General features: G+C 45.6%; 2 protein-coding genes across 4 annotated transcripts in view; both read right to left on the bottom strand.

Moving 5' to 3' along the window:
- LOC129822403 (syntaxin-1A-like) overlaps nt 1–23940 on the bottom strand; it is a 233677-nt gene that overhangs the window by 94221 nt on the left and 115516 nt on the right. The window lies entirely within an intron of this gene.
- Nucleotides 5117–6818, bottom strand: LOC129822402 (2-acylglycerol O-acyltransferase 3-like). Its single transcript, XM_055880659.1, has one exon. The coding sequence runs from the start codon at nt 6509–6511 to the stop codon at nt 5438–5440; it is 1074 nt and encodes a 357-aa protein (XP_055736634.1). The 5' UTR covers nt 6512–6818; the 3' UTR covers nt 5117–5437.

The following is a 23940-nucleotide window of genomic DNA, read 5'->3' on the forward strand; positions in this document are numbered from 1 at the left end:
CCTGGTCCCAGTAGCAGTAACCTGGTCCCAGTAGCAGTAACCTGGTCCCAGTAGCAGTAACCTGGTCCCAGTAGCAGTAGCCTGGTCCCAGTAGCAGTAGCCTAGTCCCAGTAGCAGTAGCCTGGTCCCAGTAGCAGTAGCCTGGTCCCAGTAGCAGTAGCCTGGTCCCAGTAGCAGTAGCCTGGTCCCAGTAGCAGTAGCCTGGTCCCAGTAGAAGTAAACTGGTCCCAGTAGCAGTAGCCTGGTCCCAGTAGCAGTAGCCTGGTCCCAGTAGCAGTAACCTGGTCCCAGTAGCAGTAGCCTGGTCCCAGTAGCAGTAGCCTGGTCCCAGTAGCAGTAACCTGGTCCCAGTAGCAGTAGCCTGGTCCCAGATCTGGTTGTACTTTTGCCTGCTCCATTGTCATTGTCAAGCCCAATAAAATGTTTTGCATGACAATTCCATAAAGAGATGGCAAGAGAGCAGAAACCGACTGGCAGCCTCTGGGGTTTATGAGGAGAGGCTTAGGGCTGCCACCCAGGCTATATTAAAGAGATTAGAAACAGACTGGTACCCAGGCTATATTAAAGAGACTAGAAACAGACTGGTACCCAGACTATATTAAAGAGACTAGAAACAGACTGGTACCCAGGCTATATTAAAGAGGCCAGAAACAGACTGGTACCCAGGCTATATTAAAGAGGCCAGAAACAGACTGGTACCCAGGCTATATTAAAGAGACCAGAAACAGACTGGTACCCAGGCTATATTAAAGAGGCCAGAAACAGACTGGTACCCAGGCTATATTAAAGAGACTAGAAACAGACTGGCACCCAGGCTATATTAAAGAGACCAGAAACAGACTGGTACACAGGCTATATTAAAGAGGCCAGAAACAGACTGGTAACCAGGCTATATTAAAGAGGCCAGAAACAGACTGGTACCCAGGCTATATTAAAGAGGCCAGAAACAGACTGGTACCCAGGCTGTATTAAAGAGGCCAGAAACAGACTGGTACCCAGGCTATAATAAAGAGACCAGAAACAGACTGGCACCCAGGCTAAATTAAAGAGACTAGAAACAGACTGGCAACTTATGGGGTTTATGAGAGACTCAGTGCTGTTTTCCCCCCAGTAACAGCAGAAATAGTGACTGACACCAGCCAGTCAGCCCTTAATGAGGTCTGGAAATACACAGGTATAAAATGGCCTGGGGCCCTCTCTCTGATCTACCAGACTTATCAGGAAGACCTGGCAACCGGAGACGTGTTCTCTCCTCTCCTCCTCCCATCCTCCCTTTTCTCTCCTCCCCTGGGTTAGCCTGTCTCCCAGGCAAACAAACACACACAGGCACACACCAACCCGAGACTTTATCACCCAGTCGCAAAACCTTCCATAAAGCAGGGGTTGGATTTGTAGGGTGGTCTTCAGTAAGACTGCAGTGTTCACCAGTATAGTAGCCTACAGTATTTATAAATACGGGCTGTGGAACTGTAGTCGTCACGGTGACGCAACAGCGTTACTCATTTCTCTGAAGGAGAGATTTTCTCTATTCTCATTTGAATATCATGCTGTCACTGTCACTTATCCACTCAAGCATAACATTGTTGTCACCTATCGCTCACCAGGTGCCCTTGGAGAGTTCCTCAACACCTTCATAAACTAATTTCCTGACAATGGCTCACCGCTCTTCGTACTTGGCAACTTCAACCCCATGACATCTACCTTTGATTAATTTCTTTCCAACTCTCTCTCCCCCCCTGCCTCTTTTGACCTCACCCTTTCCCAGTCCCCTACAACTCACAAGTCAGGCATAACTCTTGACCTCACCTTTACTAGAGGCTGATCTCCTACTAATCTCACTGTAACCCCCCTCCAGGTCTCTGTTCTCCTACTAATCTCACTGTAACCCCCTCCAGGTCTCTGTTCTCCTACTAATCTCACTGTAACCCCCTCCAGGTCTCTGTTCTCCTACTAATCTCACTGTAACCCCCTCCAGGTCTCTGTTCTCCTACTAATCTCACTGTAACCCTCCTCCAGGTCTCTGTTCTCCTACTAATCTCACTGTAACCCCCCCTCCAGGTCTCTGTTCTCCTACTAATCTCACTGTAACACCCTCCAGGTCTCTGTTCTCCTACTAATCTCACTGTAACCCCCTCCAGGTCTCTGTTCTCCTACTAAATCTCAATGTAACCCCCCTCCAGGTCTCTGTTCCCCTACTAATCTCACTGTAACCCCCTCCAGGTCTCTGTTCTCCCACTAATCTCACTGTAACCCCCTCCAGGTCTCTGTTCTCCTACTAATCTCAGTGTAACCCCCTCCAGGTCTCTGTTCTCCTACTAAGCTCCCTGCAACCCCCCTCCAGGTCTCTGTTCTCCTACTAATCTCACTGTAACCCCCCTCCAGGTCTCTGTTCTCCTACTAAGCTCCCTGCAACCCCCCTCCAGGTCTCTGTTCTCCTACTAATCTCACTGTAACCCCCTCCAGGTCTCTGTTCTCCTACTAATCTCACTGTAACCCCCCTCCAGGTCTCTGTTCTCCTACTAATCTCACTGTAACCCCCCCCCCAGGTCTCTGTTCTCCTACTAATCTCACTGTAACCCTTCTCCAGGTCTCTGTTCTCCTACTAATCTCACTGTAACCCCCCTCCAGGTCTCTGTTATCCTACTAATCTCACTATAACCCCCCCCCCCCCCCCCCCCGGTCTCTGTTCTCCTACTAATCTCACTGTAACCCCCTCCAGGTCTCTGTTCTCCTACTAATCTCACTATAACCCTCCTCCAGGTCTCTGTTCTCCTACTAATCTCACTGTAACCCCCCCCCCCCGGTCTCTGTTCTCCTACTAATCTCACTGTAACCCCCTCCAGGTCTCTGTTCTCCTACTAATCTCACTATAACCCTCCTCCAGGTCTCTGTTCTCCTACTAATCTCACTGTAACCCCCCTCCAGGTCTCTGTTCTCCTACTAATCTCACTGTAACCCCCTCCAGGTCTCTGTTCTCCTACTAATCTCACTGTAACCCCCTCCAGGTCTCTGTTCTCCTACTAATCTCACTGTAACCCCCCTCCAGGTCTCTGTTCTCCTACTAATCTCACTGTAACCCCCCTCCAGGTCTCTGTTCTCCTACTAATCTCACTATAACCCCCCCCCCCCCCCCCCCCCGGTCTCTGTTCTCCTACTAATCTCACTGTAACCCCCTCCAGGTCTCTGTTCTCCTACTAATCTCACTATAACCCTCCTCCAGGTCTCTGTTCTCCTACTAATCTCACTGTAACCCCCCCCCCGGTCTCTGTTCTCCTACTAATCTCACTGTAACCCCCTCCAGGTCTCTGTTCTCCTACTAATCTCACTATAACCCTCCTCCAGGTCTCTGTTCTCCTACTAATCTCACTGTAACCCCCCTCCAGGTCTCTGTTCTCCTACTAATCTCACTGTAACCCCCTCCAGGTCTCTGTTCTCCTACTAATCTCACTGTAACCCCCTCCAGGTCTCTGTTCTCCTACTAATCTCACTGTAACCCCCCTCCAGGTCTCTGTTCTCCTACTAATCTCACTGTAACCTTCCTCCAGGTCTCTGTTCTCCTACTAATCTCACTGTAACCCCCCTCCAGGTCTCTGTTCTCCTACTAATCTCACTGTAACCCCCTCCAGGTCTCTGTTCTCCTACTAATCTCACTGTAACCCCCTCCAGGTCTCTGTTCTCCTACTAATCTCACTGTAACCCCCCTCCAGGTCTCTGTTGTCCTACTGATCTCACTGTAACCCCCCTCCAGGTCTCTGTTCTCCTACTAATCTCACAGTAACCCCCATCCAGTTCTCTGTTCAGAGACCTGGAGGGGGGTTACAGTGAGAGCCTTTCAAAGCACTTCATAGACTAAAGAATTTAGAGAATGACTGCTAACCGTGAGATGATATATCTGGTTCAATGAGACTAATACATTCAATATAAGACCTATACATTGTGCCTTACTGAGGTGTTGGGGGTGTTTTATGCATTTCCAGCATTGTGTTACTGTGTTGTGTAAATGGTTAGAGTAATCTGTTTAAACTGGTTGGCTAAGGTATCTAAGTCATACACACGGACTGAGACGGAGGACAGGTAAATATCTGGACATTATTGGAGGAGAATAAGACTTGCAACAAAACCCTCAGAGGAAAGCTAGAAGAGCCAAAGACAAACTACAGCTGTTTAACAGTAAATTAACGACGGTGAGACCAAACAATTATTTAAAACACATTGTAACGATGGATCAGGTGACAAGGATTTTGTTTCATATTTCGATAATTACGTGTGCAATTTTACCACGCGTTGTCGTGCTTTGATCACAGTTCAACGGAGGCTGCAGAGATAACGATTTCTTCCACTCTCGTAACACTTTGACACACTGATGAGTTATCGCTTTCAAAGATAGACTTGGACTCTGTCACGTTTAACATGAATGGGTGTGTTTTCAGATTGAGGGTGTTCACTCTGACGGAGCCACAGAACCCTGGAGAGAAGAGGCTGTCTGTGCACTGATCATACCCCCAGATAGGAGTGCACAGAGATGGATACAGGATGGTGGGGATGACCCCTCTTCACAGAACAGAAAGACAGGGGCAGGTGTCCAGTGCTGACACTCCAGCATGACAGTCATTAGGCCAGAGGCATCATGGGAATGACATGACATAAGATGAAAATCATAATGTTGAGCGTGTTCTTCCTTTTGGACTAGCAGCTCAAACACCTCTTTATAATATTGAAGTGTGTGTGTGTGTGTGTGTGTGTGTGTGTGTGTGTGTGTGTGTGTGTGTGTGTGTGTGTGTGTGTGTGTGTGTGTGTGTGTGTGTGTGTGTGTGTGTGTGTGTGTGTCTGTCTGTCTGTCTGTCTGTCTGTCTGTCTGTCTGTCTGTCTGTCTGTCTGTCTGTCTGTCTGTCTGTCTGTCTGTCTGTCTGTCTGTCTGTCTGTCTGTCTGTCTGTCTGTCTGTCTGTCTGTCTGTCTGTGTGTGGTTCAGTTAGCTGATCTTTGGGTCAGGGAGGCAGACTGTGTTCACACTCTTAATTAAGAAAATTGATTGTACTCAACATGTCGGCCCAGTGTTTCTAAATAAATCCTAAGTCACACAATCAATCATTGTTTTTTATGAAATGGAGAATGAGCTGAATTTGAACCTGTTTAATAATGGTTAAATTATTACATATTAAGCGCATGCACTATTCCGTTGTAGTCATTCTTAAAGTAATATCTGGTGGACAGACTACGTAAACAACATCTGACCAAAGTACATGGGGTTGTAGTTTACTCTTACAGTAAAAAGCTAGTAGCCAGGCAGCTTGGGTAATCCAAGGATCAATGATTTGGGACATCTCTGAATCAGATCCTCTAGTTGGAATGTGTTTATTGAAGTCGTCTCAGTGTGGAGATCAATAGACTACAGTATCATTCACATTGTCCTCGTAGGGAGCAGTTTAAATGACTGGTCTATACGATCTGCAGCTCGTGGCTGTCTGAGAGTCCACAGCTGGTCTTGTGTTCATTGAAGAGCTTGACCAGGGATTCCATGTAGAGGCCATGATAGTGGTCCACCTCCTCTTGAGTGGGAGAAAGCCTCTTGGGCACTGGGATAGGACTACCCACTACAGTGGTGACCGGGCAGTGGTAAGGCATCCAAAACCAGCGTTCACCTACAAACAGACACGGGGAAAAGCTCATGATTTTCTTAAAGAGTTGTTGGAACCTCCAGCCCACACTCCCCTCTGAGAAGATCACCTGGCGGAAAATATTGTTCTCCCCATACGAGTAGACGGGCACCAGGTTAGCCCCAAACTCCAGGGCCACCCGGACGAAGCCTTTCCTCTGTCTCATTACCACAGTGTTAACCCCAGGCAGGCTCAACAGTGACTCAGCAGCGCCCCCTATCACAATCACCACCGCATTGCCTTGTCCACTATTAGACAGAAGGTGCTTTAGACTGGGCTTGCTGACTGGACAACAACCTGTGGCCATGGCATATTCCCTGTAGAGGGGGATCTTGAAGAGGCCACCCAGGATGCAGAGGCAGGAGCGCACCCCGGGAAAGAGGTCCATAAAGCCACAGGCCTCGGTGCTAAAAGAGGCAAAGGCTCCGATACTCAACACCCCATGAGGATGACACCCTAAGATGTAGTTCTCGTTTGGGTTCAGCTCCGCCGTTTTCACTAACTTCATTGGGAAGTAGTCCCTAACGTGATTCCACACTTTCCAGTTTCTCACAAAAGAACTTCTCCTGCCTCCTCTTTCAGGTGTGTGCCAGTCCATCAACTGCCAGATGAGGTAGAGAACAGGCAGCGGCCACAGACAAGTCAACAGAAGGTACACCATCAATCCAATACAAACCGGACCTAACAGGAGGAAGCTCCATATCCATTGCAGAACACTGATATTCTCCAGGAACTCTTTCCTTTGACTTTTCTCCATCTTCATCTCTGAAACCGTTTCTGTAGTTTTCCCCCCCCCGAAAAAAGGTGATTTACAGCGAACAAGAGCGACTGTCCGGAGAGCACTAGTACCCGACATGGACGAACTTTGATCACAGTTCAACCGAGGCTGCAGAGATAACGATTTCTTCCACTCTCGTAACACTTTGACACACTGATGAGTTATCGCTTTCAAAGATAAACGGTGACAGAGTCCAAATCGAACATGAATGGTTGTGTTTTCAGATTGAGGGTGTTCACTCTGACGGAGCCACAGAACCCTGGAGAGAAGAGGCTGTCTGTGCACTGATCATACCCCCAGATAGGAGTGCACAGAGATGGATACAGGATGATGGGGATGACCCCTCTTCACAGAACAGAAAGACAGGGGCAGGTATCCAGTGCTGACACTCCAGCATGACAGTCATTAGGCCAGAGGCATCATGGGAATGACATGACATTAGATGAAAATCATGGGGGGGGGGGCGTCAGAGGTTAAGATTTATTACTGGGCAGGGAACCAGGGGAGAGGGGAATGTTTTTCCCATTCAGGGTAACCATAGCAACCTCTGCTTAACTTCAAGGGCTGTGAAGCCAATGCCACCAGACACATGGAGCTGACCGCTTAAACTAGAGCAAATAACAGACCGCGGTTGGTGTGTGTAAAACAGACCAATCCAGTGTCTATCGCCATCCTTTCTGCTGTCTGACTCTACAGAGCAGGCAAGACCAGAGAGTCAACAGAATTCTGACTTCACTGAAGAGTCAGAGACACAGCCTTGGGGTCACACGCCCTTCTATTGTCCTTGATTCAGAGACACAGCCTTGGGGTCACATGCCCTTCTATTGTCCTTGATTCAGAGACACAGCCTTGGGGTCACATGCCCTTCTATTGTCCTTGATTCAGAGACACAGCCTTGGGGTCACACACCATTCTATTGTCCTTGATTCAGAGACACAGCCTTGGGGTCACACGCCATTCTATTGTCCTTGATTCAGAGACACAGCCTTGGGGTCTATTGTCCTTGATTTTAAGACACTGTTGCCATGGAGATGCTGCTTATCCCTTATCTAGCTCCAGTGTTTTAGAAAGAGAAAGGAATAGAGGGAAAGAGGAGAAAAACGGGGCGAGGTGGGGTGGAAGAAAAAGGGAGAGAGGAGCCTTATCTGAAACGTATTTAAAATTAAAATGAATAACCCGCAGTCAACTCTCCTTTGTATTTTTCTGCCTTAAAGGCATCATGTGGATCCTTCACACACACACACACACACACACACACACACACACACACACACACACACACACACACACACACACACACACACACACACACACACACACACACACACACACGGGTATAACATGTGAAGTGTGCAATATATCTGCATCAGTCATTCTTGGCAGGTATTATGATATTACATTGAGAGATAATTAAAAATACTAGAAAAGACACTGAAAATCTCTCGAACATTGGACTGAACACGTGTGTGTGTGTGTGTGTGTGTGTGTGTGTGTGTGTGTGTGTGTGTGTGTGTGTGTGTGTGTGTGTGTGTGTGTGTGTGTGTGTGTGTGTGTGTGTGTGTGTGTGTGTGTGTGTGTGTGTGTATATATATATATATAAGGTTGAAGTCGAAAGTTTACATACACCATAGCCAAATGCATTTAAACTCAGTTTTTCACAATTCCTGACATTTATTCCTAGTAAAAATTCCCTGTGTTAGGTCAGTTATGATCACCACTTTATTTTAAGAATGTGAAATGTCAGAATAATAGTAGAGAATGATTTATTTTAGCCTTTCTTTCTTTCTTTCTTTCTTTCATCACATTCCCAGTGGGTCAGAAGTTTACATACACTCAATTAGTATTTGGTAGCATTGCCTTTAAATTGTTTAACTTGGGTAAAACATTTCGGATAGCCTTCCACAAGCTTCCCACAATAAGTTGGGTGAATTTTGGCCCATTCCTCCTGAAAGAGCTGGTGTAAGAGTCCGGTTTGTAGGCCTCCATGCTCGCACATGCTTTTTCAGTTCTGCCCACAAATTTTCTATAGGTTTGAGGTCAGGACTTTGTGACGGCCACTCCAATACCTTGACTTTGTTGTTCTAATCCATTTTGCCACAACTTTGGAAGTATGCTTGGGGTCATTGTCCATTTGGAAGACCCATTTGCAACCAAGCTTTAACTTCCTGACTGATGTCTTGAGATGTTGCTTCAATATATCCACATAATATTCTTCCCTTATGATGCCATTTATTTTGTTAAGTGCACCAGTCCCTCCTGCAGCAAAGCACCCGCACAACATGATGCTGCCACCCCCGTGCTTCACGGTTGGGATGGTGTTCTTCGGCTTGCAAGCCTACCCTTTTTTCCTCGAAACATAACGATGGTTATTACAGCCAAACAGGTCTATTTTTGTTTCATCAGACTAGAGGACATTTCTCCAAAAAATACGATCTTTGTCCCCATGTGCAGATGCAAACCGTAGTCTGGCTTTTTTTATGCCGGTTTTGGAGCAGTGGCTTCTTCCTTGCTGAGCAGCCTTTCAGGTTATGTCGATATAGGACTCGTTTTACTGTGGATATAGATACTTTTGTAGCTGTTTCTTCCAGCATCTTCACAAGGTCCTTTGCTGTTGTTCTGGGATTGATTTTCCCTTTTTGCACCAAAGTACGTTCATCTCTAGGAGACAGAACGCGTCTCCTTCCTGAGCGGTATGACGGCTGCGTGGTCCCATGGTGTTTATACTTGCGTACTATTGTTTGTACAGATGAACGTGGTACCTTCAGGCGTTTGGAAATTGCTTCCAAGGATGAACCAGACTTGTGGAGGTCTACAAATTTTTTCTGAGGTCTTGGCTGATTTCTTTTGATTTTCCCATGATGTCAAGCAAAGAGGCACTGAGTTTGAAGGTAGGCCTTGAAATACATCCACAGGTACACCTCCAATTGACTCAAATTATGACAATCAGCCTATCAGAAGCTTCTAAAGCCATGACATAATTTTCTAGAATTTTCCAAGCTGGCACAGTGAACTTAGTGTATGTAAACTTCTGACCCATTGGAATTGTGATACAGTGAATTATAAGCTAAATAATCTGTCTGTAAACAATTGTTGGAAAAATTACTGCACATAGTAGATGTCCTAACGACTTGCCAAAACTATAATTTGTTAACAAGAAATTTGTGGAGAGGTTGAAAAACGAGATAATGACTCCAATCTAAGTGTATGTAAACTTCCGACTTCAACTGTATATATAAATACACACACACACATACACATATATATATATATATATATATATAGTTGAATTGTCCGTAGAGCTCCGAGACAGGATTGGCCGCCAGGCCAAACTGAGCAAACGGGGGAGAAGGGCCTAAGTTAGGGAGGTGACCAAGAACCCGATGGTCACTCTGAAAGAGCTCTAGAGTTCCTCTGTGGAGAAGGGAGAACCTTCCATCAGGACAACCATCTCTGCAGGACTCCATCAATCAGGCCTTTAGAGTGGTAGAGTGGCCAGACGGAAGCCACTGCTCAGTAAAAGGCACATGACAGCCGCTTGGAGTTTGCCAAAAGGCACCTGAAGGACTCTCTGACCATGAGAAACAAGATTCTCTGGTCTGTTTAAACCAAGATTTAACTATTTGGCCTGAATGCCAAGCGTCACGTCTGGAGGAAACATGGCATCATCCCTATGGTGAAGCATGGTGGTGGCAGCATCATGCTGTGGGGATGTTTTTCAGCTGCAGCGACTGGGAGACTAGTCAGGATCGAGACAAAGATGAGCAAACAGAGCAAAGTACAGAGAGATACTTGATGAAAACCTGCTCCAGAGTGCTCCGGACCTCAGACTGGGGCAAAAGTCCACCTTCCAACAGGACAACGACCCTAAGCGCACAGCCAAGACAATGCAGGAGTGGCTTTGGGACAAGTCTCTGAATGTCCTTTACATGCTGACCAGACCAGACACGTCGCGTACACAAGCGTCGCAAAATAAATGTAGAAATCCATGTTATTCAATTATTGCACCCACACTGCTCACGTCTGCCATGCCAAGGGTTAAAATAGAACTCCTATTTCTGATGCAGATTGCACAGCAAGTCCTGCCTCTCCCATCTCCTCATTGGTTTATAGAAGCAGGTACCCACGTGCCATCTCCTCATTAGTTATACCCACGTGGGTGATTGAAAGACGAACTGTTTTGCCGGTCGTCGTGGTAATACAATGAAAGTTTAGATGCCGATCACCATATAAGTTCAAAGATGAAAAACCCTGGAAGGAGGAGAGATGACTAGAAACGATTCGGTTGGCCGTTTTATGTGTGGATTAATTGTCGGAGTAGAGGACCTTTTGCATTTCAGGTAAAATAACAACTCAATGTTTATATCCCAGGACAAATTAGCTAGCAACAGCAAGCTAGCTAAATAGGACAAATTAGCTAGCAACAGCAAGCTAGCTAAATAGGACAAATTAGCTAGCAACAGCAAGCTAGCTAAATAGGACAAATTAGCTAGCAAGTGCAAGCTAACTAGCTAAATTGCCATACATGTTTAATGCTTTTGACCTGTCCCCAAATGATTGTCATTGGTTCAGAGTTAGTTTTGATATTTTAACCTGCGTGATCGCGTTTGGTGCACGATAGCGCACGATGGCGCACGAGCGCAGCCGGTTTGGGTTCCGTGTTAGTGGCCCAGCCAGAACCCGGACTTCAACCCGATCAAACATCTTTGGAGAGACCTGAAAATAGCTGTGCAGCGACGCTCCCCATCCAACCTGATAGTGCTTGAGAGGATCTACAGAGAAGAATGGGAGAAACTCCCCAAATACAAGTGTGGCAAGCTTGTAGTATCATACCCAAGAAGACTTGAGGCTGTAATCGTTACCAAAGGTGCTTCAACAAAGTACTGAGTAAAGGGTCTGAATACTTATGTAAATGTGATATTTCAGTTTTATTATTATTTTCTATAAATTGGCAAAACTGTCTAAAATTTGTCATGGGTTATTGATGCAGATTGATGAGGGGAAAAAACTATTCAATCAATTTTACAATAAGGCTGTAACGTAACAAAATGTGTAGAAAGTCAAGGGGTCTGAATACTTACACAAATACTGTACATGTAGGTACAGTAGGGGTAAAAGTGACTAGGCAATCAGGATATATAATAAACAGAGTAGCAGCAGTGTATGTGATGAGTGTGAAATAAAAAAAAAATCAAATAAAAATGTATTTGAAACCTGTTGTATTCGGCGCATGTGACAAATACATTTGATTTTATTTTGATTTGATTACCTTACCGTGAAATGCTTACTTATGGGACCTTAACCAACAATGCGATTCAAGAAATAAAGTTAAGAAAATATTTACTAAATATACAAATACACAGGGGCTACCGGTACCGAGTCAATGTGGCGGGAGTTAGTTGAGATAATTTGTACAAGTAGGCAGAGGTAAAGTGAATATGCATACATAATAAACAGCGAGTAGCAGCAGTGTAAAAACAAGGGGGGGGGGGGACATTTGAGGAATTGTTCAGCAGTCTTATGGCTTGGGGGTAGAAGCTGCTAAGGAGCCTTTTGGACCTAGACTTGGCGCTCCGGTACCGCTTGCCGTGCGGTAGCAGAGAGAACAGTCTATGACTTACTTGGGTGACTGGAGTCATTGACGATTTTTTGGGCCTTCCTCTGACACCGCCTGGTATAGAGGTCCTGGATGGCAGAACGCTTGGCCCAAGTGACGTAGCGCCTTACGGTCGGATGCCGAGCAGTTGGCATACCAGGCGGTGATGCAACCGGTCAGGATGCTCTCGATGGTGCAGCTGTAGATCTTTTTGAGGATCTGGGGACTCATGTCAAATCTTTTCAGTCTCCTGAGGGGGAAAAGGCTTTGCCGTGCCCTCTTCACGATTGTCTTGGTGTGTTTGGACCATAATAGTTTGTTGGTGATGTGGACACCAAGGAACTTGAAGCTCTCAACCCGCTCTACTACAGCCCCGTCGATGTTAATGGGGGCCTATTCGGCACACCTTTTCCTGTTGTCCACGATCAACTCCTTTGTCTTGTTCACGTTGAGGGAGAGGTTGTTGTCCTGGCACCACACTGCCAGGTCTCTGACCTCCTTATTGTCTGTCTCATCGTTGTTGGTGATCAGGCCAACCAATGTTGTGTCATCAGCAAACTTAATGATGGTGTTGGAGTCGTGCTGGCCATGCAGTCGTGGGTGAAAAGGGAGTATAGGAGGGGACTAAGCACGCACCCCTCAGGGGCCCACATGTAGAGGATCAGCGTGGCAGATGTGTTGTTGCCTACCTTTATCACCTGGGGGCGGCCCGTCAGGAAGTCCAGGATCCAGTTGCAGAGGGAGGTGTTTAGTCCTAGGGTCTTTAGCGTAGTGATGAGCATTATGGGCACTACGGTGTTGAACGCTGAGAAGTAGTCAATGAACAGCATTTTCACATAAGTGTTCCTTTTGTCCAGGTGGGAAAGGGCAGTGTGGAATGCGATTGAGCTTGCGTCGTCTGTGGATCTGTTGGGGCAGTATGCAAATTGGACTGGGTCTAGGGTTTCTGGGATGATCGTGTTGATGTGAGGCATGACCAGCCTTTCAAAGCACTTCATGGCTACCGACGTGACTGCTATGGGGCGGCAGTCATTTAGGCAGGTTAACTTTGCTTCTTGGGCACAGGGACTATGGTGGTCCGCTTGAAACATGTAGGTATTACAGACTCGGTCAGGGAGAGGTTGAAAATGTCAGTGAACACACTTGGTCAGTGCATGCTCTGAGTACACATCCTGGTAATCCGTCTGGCTCTGCAACCTTGTGAATGTTGACCTGTTTAAAGGTCTTGCTCACATCGACAACGGAGAGCGTGAGCACACGGTCGTCCAGAACAGCTGGTGCTCTCATGCATGCTTCAGTGTTGCTTGCCTCGAAGCGAGCATAAAAGGCATTTAGCTCGTCTGGTAGGCTTGCATCACTGGGCAGGTTGCGGCTGGGTTTCCCTTTGTAGTCCGTAATATTTTGCAAGCCCTGCCACATCCGACGAGCGTCAGAGCCGGTGTGCAATCTTAGTCATGTATTGACGCTTTGCCTGTTTGATGGTTCTAGCCTTTAGCTCGGTGCGGATGTTGCCTGTCATCCATGACTTCTGGTTGGGATATGTGCGTACAGTCAATGTGGGGACGACGTCGTCTATGCACTTTTGATGAAGCTGGTGACTGATGTGGTAAACTCCTCAATGCCATTGAAAGAATCCTGGAACATATTCCAATCTGTGCTAGCGAAACAGTCCTGGATCTTAGCATCTCAGATGCCGCATGACACGCTTGCGGTCAGATGCCAGGCAGTTGCCATACCAGCTGTAAAACGTTTTGAGGATCTGAGGGCCCATGCCAAATATTTTCAGCCTCTTGAGGGGCTGCTTCCTCCACTGACAGTTCAATCACCCCCAAACCCAAGTAGCACCACTACACCCTGGCCTCCATTGCCACAGCACAACAGACAAGACATTAATTAATTTATCACTCAGTCAATGTATTTCTCAATGTGCTTGTTCTCCTATGGCTCTTCTATCTCTGCGGGGACTGGGAGGCAGCTAGCTAGGAGGCAGCTGGGTCAGACACTCATTAGCCCTGGCTATTACAGGGCCTAGCTGGGATTTATTCAGCATTTAGGGAAAATGGGAACGACTTCCGCTGCCATGACACCATCTTAACTCATTATATGAGAGAGAGAGAGAGAGAGAGAGAGAGAGAGAGAGAGAGAGACAGAGACAGAGACAGAGACAGAGACAGAGACAGAGACAGAGACAGAGACAGAGACAGAGACAGAGACAGAGACAGAGACAGAGAGAGAGAGAGAGAGAAAGAGAGAGAGAGAGAGAGAGAGAGAGAGAAAGAGAGGGGGGGGGGCATGAGAGGGGACGTGAGAGAAGATGAGAGGGGAGGGCAAGCAGGAGCAGCAGGGAACTGGGAAAGTTTTATTTTCTGCAGTAGAATTAGATACAAACTGACTAAAAACAGACATGGTTACAGTTATAGTCTACCATTAAAATAAGCAACTCCCCTGAAAGGCCTGTCAATAGAGAACAGCTCTGGCTTTGTGTCATGGATAACCCAGCCTTTTTTTCTTTAACTAGGCAAGTCAGTTAAGAACAAATTCTTATTTTCAATGACGGCCTAGGAAAAGTGGGTTAACTGCCTTGTTCAGGGACAGAATGATACATTTGTACCTTGTCAGCTTGGGGATTCGATCTTGCAACATTTCGGTTACTAGTCCAACGCTCTAACCACTAGGTGGTCCGGTGGCTGGGGTAACGCTGGCTCCTCATCACCGAGGTGGTCCGGTGGCTGGGGTAACGCTGGGTCCTCATCACCGAGGTGGTCCGGTGGCTGGGGTAACGCTGGCTCCTCATCACCGAGGTGGTCAGGTGGCTGGGGTAACGCTGGCTCCTCATCAACGAGGTGGTCCGGTGGCTGGGGTAACGCTGGCTCCTCATCACCGAGGTGGTCAGGTGGCTGGGGTAACGCTGTCTCCTCATCACCGAGGTGGTCAGGTGGCTGGGGTAACGCTGTCTCCTCATCACCGAGGTGGTCAGGTGGCTGGGGTAACGCTGGCTCCTCATCACCGAGGTGGTCCGGTGGCTGGGGTAACGCTGTCTCCTCATCACCGAGGTGGTCCGGTGGCTGGGGTAACGCTGTCTCCTCATCACCGAGGTGGTCCGGTGGCTGGGGTAACGCTGTCTCCTCATCACCGAGGTGGTCAGGTGCTAGTAGCTGGGGTAACAGATGTGCAGGTGTTTCATGTGATGTTACCCTCGTGCTGCTGGTGCTAGGCCCTGGCTATTCTCCATCTTGTTATTGAACCTTTATTTAACTGGGCAAATCAGTTAAGAATAAATTCTTATTTACACGGTCTAGGAACAGTGGGTTAACTGCCTTGTTCAGGGGCAGAACGCCAGATTTTTTTACTTGTCAGTTCGGGGATTCGACCTCGCAACCATTCGGTTACTAGTCCAACGCTCTAACCACTACCTGCCCATCTTGTTGCCCAGCCGGTGGCGTGGGGGATGGGCGGGTATTACATTTGCTGCTAAGTCGGATTAGCAGGCTGCTCGGAGAGCTCGGCATCGGTCTCGACATGGTGGTTCTCCGTTTTTTTGCTCTTAGCAGTGCCCAGACAGTTTGTTTGCTCTTAGTAGTGCCTAGACAGTTGTTTTGCTCTTAGCAGTGCCCAGACATTTTGTTTGCTCTTAGCAGTGCCCAGACAGTTTGTTTGCTCTTAGTAGTGCCTAGACAGTTGTTTTGCTCTTAGCAGTGCCCAGACATTTTGTTTGCTCTTAGCAGTGCCCAGACAGTTTGTTTGCTCTTAGTAGTGCCCAGACAGTTTGTTTGCTCTTAGTAGTGCCTAGACAGTTGTTTTGCTCTTAGCAGTGCCCAGACAGTTTGTTTGCTCTTAGCAGTGCCCAGACAGTTTTTTTGCTCTTAGCAGTGCCCAGACATTTTGGGATATCCAAGCTGATCAGAGCTTAGCCAACTAGCTATAATTATTAAACTTATTAATGAAGCTAGCTGTAGATGTCTGCAAAAGTGAACAACCTTTTTCCCTCTCTGTGAGTTAACTACTAAATATGACATTATTACACCCCTCTGCCTCTCCCTCATGAGCGCACACCGACATACAGCCTCTGACCCGGTCCGCGCTACATGCAGGCCCAGCGGTGCTGCATTGGCAAAACCGGGCATGGTCAACTCAATACCGTTTGTCATTTTTAATGGGGTAACAAAACTTATCTTAGGGGTCCATGCCCAGCTTTGCCACCCCGTAGAGCCGGCTCTAGCTAATGGCATAACACAAAAATATGTACGACTCAAATATCCCAAAGATAAAGCAATGGTTAGATGAACAATTGAAACACAATGCACAGAAAGCTTATTCTCAGAGCAAATGTCCTAGACGTAGTTAAATGGGGAGATACCACATGAGACATGGATCTATCAATCATTTTACAAATGGGTTTACATAAATGACAGGAAGAGGGATTTAGGTAAGTACGTGTAAGTAAGGACATGTGGTATGGGTTGCCATAGATACCGCATACTTGAGTTGGAACAGAAGACGGTTTCAAGTGAAAACAGGCGTGTTATGGAGGTGAATCAAATTCAATTCCAATTTATTGGCGAAACATCAAGGTGATTCATTGTACAGATCTACTGGGCAGTAGGCAAAGAGATCAGAGTGTCCATTACCGACTGTTGTGTCTAAGAGATGAAATGGGTCATGTGTTAATGCTCCGCCATGCGTTTCCATCAGGGGTATGCTGCTCCTCTGCTATAGGCTACAGGTGGCTTAGCAAGTCTCTGCGACCCCTTTGGTGTGTGATTCAGAAAAGAAAATCGTCACACGTGTGATCTATGGTGAGGAGGTGAGTTATAAAGTAGAATTGACTTTATCCTATGCAATTGGACGGCATACGTATTCCTCCCGTCCAAGCATTACATTTGCAGGCATCTTGGTAGAGGGATTATTTAATAGATGGAGAATCCATGCGGTCGTGTAGCTCTCACCAACCTCTAGAGGATCCTGGGGCGTAATATATCACAACATATATTAAAATCAGTAGTACAAATAGCAGCAGCAAAATACTTCTTCAGAATAAGTTCAGGGCATATAAATACAAGGGAATCTTTCATTCCAACATCAGACTCTTGGTGGTAATAGGAGTGTATATATATATATATATACAGTATATATGTATTGAACTTTTAGTGTGATTATGTAGCTTTACTGCACTTTTCATATTCATTTTATAACTTTAAAAAATATATATTTTGATCATAATGATAAAGACAAACAGAAAAAAAAGGACAGAAGGGATCAGCCAAACTAAACTAAATCAAACAGCAGCTGATTTAATGGTACAATTAGGACAGACAAGTCTTCAGAGCTGTTACAGCAGATACGATTACATAGTACAGACATGTCTTCAGAGCTGTTACAGCAGATACGATTACATAGTACAGACAAGTCTTCAGAGCTGTTACAGCAGATACGATTACATAGTACAGACATGTCTTCAGAGCTGTTACAGCAGATACGATTACATAGTACAGACAAGTCTTCAGAGCTGTTACAGCAGATACGATTACATAGTACAGACATGTCTTCAGAGCTGTTACAGCAGATACGATTACATAGTACAGACAAGTCTTCAGAGCTGTTACAGCAGATACGATTACATAGTACAGACATGTCTTCAGAGCTGTTACAGCAGATACGATTACATAGTACAGACATGTCTTCAGAGCTGTTACAGCAGATACGATTACATAGTACAGACAAGTCTTCAGAGCTGTTACAGCAGATACGATTACATAGTACAGACATGTCTTCAGAGCTGTTACAGCAGATACGATTACATAGTACAGACATGTCTTCAGAGCTGTTACAGCAGATACGATTACATAGTACAGACATGTCTTCAGAGCTGTTACAGCAGATACGATTACATAGTACAGACATGTCTTCAGAGCTGTTACAGCAGATACGATTACATAGTAGTTAGTAAGTATACATATTCGAAGCGTGTAAGTGTAGTGTGTAACAATCTCATAAACAGCCAGTACAGCAATATTGTGTATCATTCAGAGTTTTTATGTATTACGTCATGACCAAACAATTTCCCCCTTGGTAGTACAATAACATGTATCTAATCTATTGTCGTCAGATCCCTTATCCCAAAAGGGGTGGAGGTGTACAAAGGGGGAGGTCGTTGAGGTCGTCGAGGTTCCTGCTCATTTTGGGGGTAATTCCATAAGGGCTTGAATGCTGGACAACACCCTGTCAATTCTATGGTGGTTGTCATAGGTAACGCACCAACAGAGAGAAGGAATGAGAGAGAGAGAGAGAGAGAGAGAGAGAGAGAGAGAGAGAGAGAGAGAGAGAGAGGGAATGTTTGAGAGAGAGAGAGAGAGAGAGAGAGAGAGGGAATGAGAGAGAGAGAGGGAATGAGAGAGAGAGAGAGAGAATGAGAGAGAGAGAGAGAGAATGAGAGAGAGAGAGAGAGAATGAGAGAGAGAGAGAATGAGAGAGAGAGAGAATGAGAGAGAGAGAGAATGAGAGAGAGAGAGAGAGAGAGAGAGAGAGAGAGAGAGAGAGAGAGAGAGAGAGAGAGAGAGAGAGAGAGAGAGAGAGAGAATGAGAGAGAGAGAGAGAGAGAGAGAGAGGGAATGAGAAAGAGAGAGAGAGAGAGATATAGACCCATATACCAGACCCAGCGCACCCCACAGGCCCCACCCACCACCAGACCATCACCACTTCCATCGGCTTAGCCAGACCGGACCGGGCCCAGCCTACTTCCCCGCATCAGACCACCACCCCTACCAGACCAGAGAGGAAGCCCCACGGCCCAGACCTGGTCCCCCTCCACTCCACAGGGCCCAACAGCAGGACCAACGCAGCTACGCAGAGGTCGTCAGAGGACAGGAGAACCTTGTAGGATTAAGTGAGATTAAACAGCTCCTCCAATACATCTGCACTAAACACACACGGACGCATGCACACACACACACACACACACACACACACACACACACACACACACACACACACACACACACACACACACCTATTGTACTCAAATGTACTTGTTCAATGAATAGGAATGTTTATATATATAACAGAAAGAATGTTGGCTGTTATCCTGTTTATCTCGCTCTTAACAACTTAATAGTTAGTAGTCACAGTATTTCTGACTGCTATTCTTTCTTTTGTAACATGAAATCGCAATCAGTTAGCATGTGGAACATTCAGGGCCTAAACTCATCAACCTTTGGACTGAAGAGTTTAGCACTGGAGTTCAACAAAAACCTTAAAGATGTTGATGTCATCATTCTGCAGGAGACATGGTGTAAGGCTGACATTGTCACTCACTGTCCCACAGGTTACAGAGAGGTAATTGTACCATCACAGAAACACAGCTCTGTCAATAGAGGCAGAGACTCTGGAGGACTGATCATTTGGTACAAATCCGAACTACAACATCTAATTGACCCCCTCAAAATTGGCAAATATCACATTTGGTTAAAACTGAAAAAACTTGTACTGACAGAAAAAGATGTGTTCCTTTGCGCAATTTATATCCCCCCCTCAGAATCCCCATATTACTCAGAGGAGATCTTCCCCACCCTTGAGGAAGAGACGTGCCATTTCCAGGCCCAGGGAAATGTGCTCATCTGTGGGGACACAAATGCACGCACAGGAACACTACCTGATCTAACGAGCACACGAGGGGACAGCTTTATTACAGGCCATACTGTTTCTAACTGCCTTAATCTCCCCCATAGAAACAACAGTGACAGCACCGTCAACAACAACGGAAGGGATCTGTTGCAGCTCTGTAGAAGCCTGGGTCTGTACTTTGTCAATGGTAGGTTACGGGGGGACTCTTTGGGGAGATTCACCTACTGCTCACCTCTTGGCCACAGTACAGTAGACTATATGATCACAGACATTGACCCTTTCTCTCTCAGCTCATTCCCTGTCAAGCCACTAACACCTCTGTCTGATCACAGCCAAATTACATTGTTCCTCAAAAGAACAGACATGGAAACAACCACACATTCACAGCCCAGTAAGCTGTACAACATCAGAAATTCATACAGATGGGCCCAAAACAGCACAGAAGAATACCAGAAAGCAACCTGGAACCAAAATATCCAAACACTCTTAGATAACTTTCTGGATAGCACATTCACTCACAGTAAAGAAGGCATCAATCTAGCAGTACAAAACATCAACTATATATTCAGGCAAACGGCAAAAGAAGCACAATTGAAATTGATAAAAAACAAAACAAAAAAGATCACAGATGACAACTGGTTTGATGCAGATTGTAAAATTATAAGGAAAAAAATTAGAACACTATCCAACCAAAAGCACAGAGACCCAAATAATGGTGAATTACGCCTTCATTACTGTGAGACTTTAAAACTCTATAAACGTACACTCAGAACCAAAAAAGCACAGTACAACAGAAAGCAGCTGACGCTAATTGAGGAGTCCATAAACACAAACAACTTTTGGCAAAATTGGAAAAAATTAAAGAAATCTAAACAAGAGGAATTAGCGATACAAAATGGTGACATATGGACAACCCATTTTAAAACACTCTACAACACCGTTCAAATTGACACAAACGCAGAACAACGCCAAATTCATGAGAAGTTGAATGGATTAGAAAAAGCTATAAAGGACAACCAAAATCCACTGGACTCCCCAATTACTGACCAGGAGCTCTATAAGAAACTTCAGGCTCTCAAATTTAAAAAGGCATGCGGACCTGATGGCATCCTAAATGAGATGCTCAAACTCACTAGTGCAAAATTTCAATTGGCTATATTAAAACTGTTTAATTTGATCCTGAGTGTAGGTTATTTCCCTGACATCTGGAATCAAGGACTCATAACCCCAATCTTTAAAAACGGATACAAATTTGACCCTAACAATTACAGAGGCATTTGTGTGAACAGTAACCTGGGGAAGGTTTTCTGTAGTATTATCAATGTAAGAGTTCCAAACTTCCTTAATAAGCACAATGTCTTGAGTAAAAGCGAAATTGGATTTATACCAAAACATCGCACGACCGATCATATTTACACCCTACACACCCTGATAGGTAAACATGTCCACCAAAATAATACCAAAATATACGCTTGCTTTATCGACTTCCAAAAAGCATTTGATTCTATTTGGCATACAGGACTGTTCTACAAAGTTATTGAAAGTGGTGTAGGGGGTAAAACATATGACATAATTAAATCAACGTATACTGGCAATACGTGCAGCATTAAAATTGTCAAGAAAAGAACAGAATTCTTTAACCAGGGGCGGGGCCTTCGTCAGGGTTGTAATCTGAGCCCTGCACTCTTCAATATTTATATCAACGAATTGGCCACTATTCTAGAAAAATCCTCAGCCCCTGGTGTTAGTCTCCATAATTCAGAGGTTAAATGCCTACTCTTCGCAGATGACCTATGCCTGTTGTCACCCACAGCACATGGCCTACAGCAGAGCCTGGATCTGCTAGAGCAGTACTGCCAGACCTGGGCCCTGGCAGTAAACCCCAAAAAGACTAAAATAATGATTTTCCAGAGAAGATCCAGATCTCAGGGAATTAGACCAAAGTTCTCAATTGGTACAAAATATATAGAGTACTGCACACACTACAATTACTTAGGTTTAAAAATAAGCTCAACTGGACACCTTAATGAGGCAGTGAATGAACTGAGAGAGAAAGCACGCAGGGCATTCTACGCAATTAAAAAGCAAATTCAAATTGAAATACCTATTAAAATTTGGCTAAAACTAATTGAATATGTCATTGAACCAATTGCACTTTATGGCAGCGAGGTGTGGGGTCCACTTGCAAAACAAGATTTCATCAAATGGGACAAACATCCCATTGAAACCCTGCATGCAGAGTTCTGTAAGATTCTCCTACATGTCCAGAGGAAAACTACAAACAATGCATGCAGGGCAGAATTAGGCAAATATCCACTAATAATAAAAACTCAAAAAAGAGCAATTAAGTTTTGGAAACATCTAAAATACAGTGACCCCCTCTCATATCACTACCAAGCCCTGCAATACCAAGAGCTGAGCAAAGAAAAGAGTCCCCTCATCCAGCTGGTCCTGGGGCTGAGTTCACAAACCTGTTCTACTAACACACTGAAGCCTCAGGACCAGAACATCCAATCAATCAGAATAAACCAAATTACAACACAGTCAAAACAAAACTACATTGCTTATTGGGAAACACAAGCACAAGCACAGAGCAAAATGCAGTGCTATCTGGCCCTAAATCGACAGTACACCGTGGCTAACTATTTGACTATGGTTACTGATCAAAACCTTAGAAAAACCTTGACAAAGTACAGGCTCAGTGAGCACAGCCTTGCCATTGAGAAGGGTAGACACAGGAAAACCTGGCTCCCTGTAGAGGAAAGGCTGTGCAACCACTGCACAACAGCAGAACCTGAGACGGAGCTGCATTTCCTGACAAAATGTCAAAAATATAAAACAATTAGAGAGTGTCATTTCCCCAAATTTGAAACTCTTATTCAAGGTTTCAAAGACCTCTCTGATGAGGATAGGCTACCCGTCCTGTTGGGGGAGGACGCAGAGAGCTGTGGGTTGGCAGCGCACTACATTGCTGCCTGCCATAAGTTGAGGGACAGTGTCTGACAGACCAATCAACCTGCACATGTACTCTACTGTATGTTTATTGTTATTGTTGAATGTATGGTTATTTTGACACTTAGTTATTGTTGTTACTGTTGTCCCGTTGACCATTTTGATTCTCATTTTTATATTGTAAATAAGCTTTGGCAATATGTACATTGTTACGTCATGCCAATAAAGCAAATTGAATTGAATTGAATTGAGAGAGAGAGAGAGAGAGGGAATGAGAAAGAGAGAGAGAGAGAGAGGGAATGAGAAAGAGAGAGAGAGAGAGAGGGAATGAGAGAGAGAGAGAGAGAGAATGAGAGAGAGAGAGAGAGAGAGAGAGAGAGAGAGAGAGAGAGAGAGAGAGAGAGAGAGAGAGAGAGAGAGAGAGAGAGAGAGAGAGAGAGAGAGAGAGAGAGAGAGAGAGAGAGAGAGAGAGAGAGAGAGAGAGACAGAGAGACAGAGACAGAGACAGAGAGACAGAGACAGAGAGACACAGACAGACAGAGAGACACAGACAGAAAGAGAGACACAGACAGAGAGAGACAGCGAGACACAGACAGAGAGAGACAGCGAGACACAGACAGAGAGAGACAGCGAGACACAGACAGAGAGAGACAGCGAGACACAGACAGAGAGAGACAGCGAGACACAGACAGAGAGAGACAGCGAGACATAGACAGAGAGACAGACAGACAGACAGACAGACAGACAGACAGACAGACACAGACAGAGAGAGACAGCGAGACACAGACAGAGAGACACAGACAGAGAGAGACAGCGAGACACAGACAGAGAGAGACAGCGAGACACAGACAGACAGACAGACAGACAGACAGACAGACAGACAGACAGACAGACAGACAGACAGAGAGAGAGAGTAATAACAGAGAGAACCCCGCTGGGTTCAGTTGCCTTGGTAATGACCTTATCATCGGGGACAGCTGCACTGTGCTGGGTCAGAGGTGCATGACAGCACAAAGCATCAGAACGCTAAAGAGCACAATGTCCCCATATCACTATCACTAGTATCAGAGCCACTCTGCACTCTCTTACGTTCTCTCCAGCAATAACACCAAAAATATGACACGCGGCTAGCAGTTCACAACCCTGTAACACTGTACTGTCTCCAAATACACTTGAACCCCGCAGCAGATGTAATCCCTCACAGGACAATCACTCTATCTAATCTATCAAGAGCTGATGAGGTAGACGGTATGAAATCTACAGTATAGTTGAGCCCTCTTATATAGCAATCATTTTTAAAAGGATTATAGACCGGGTGGGGTCGAACCCTAAATGCCGATAG

Source organism: Salvelinus fontinalis, chromosome 24 (genome assembly GCF_029448725.1).
Source record: "Salvelinus fontinalis isolate EN_2023a chromosome 24, ASM2944872v1, whole genome shotgun sequence".
NCBI classification, from domain to species: Eukaryota; Metazoa; Chordata; class Actinopteri; order Salmoniformes; family Salmonidae; genus Salvelinus; species Salvelinus fontinalis.

Excerpts from the sequence above, each read along its gene's own strand:
- LOC129822402 (XM_055880659.1), bottom strand. The coding sequence starts at position 6,511 with ATGTCGGGTACTAGTGCTCTCCGGACAGTCGCTCTTGTTCGCTGTAAA.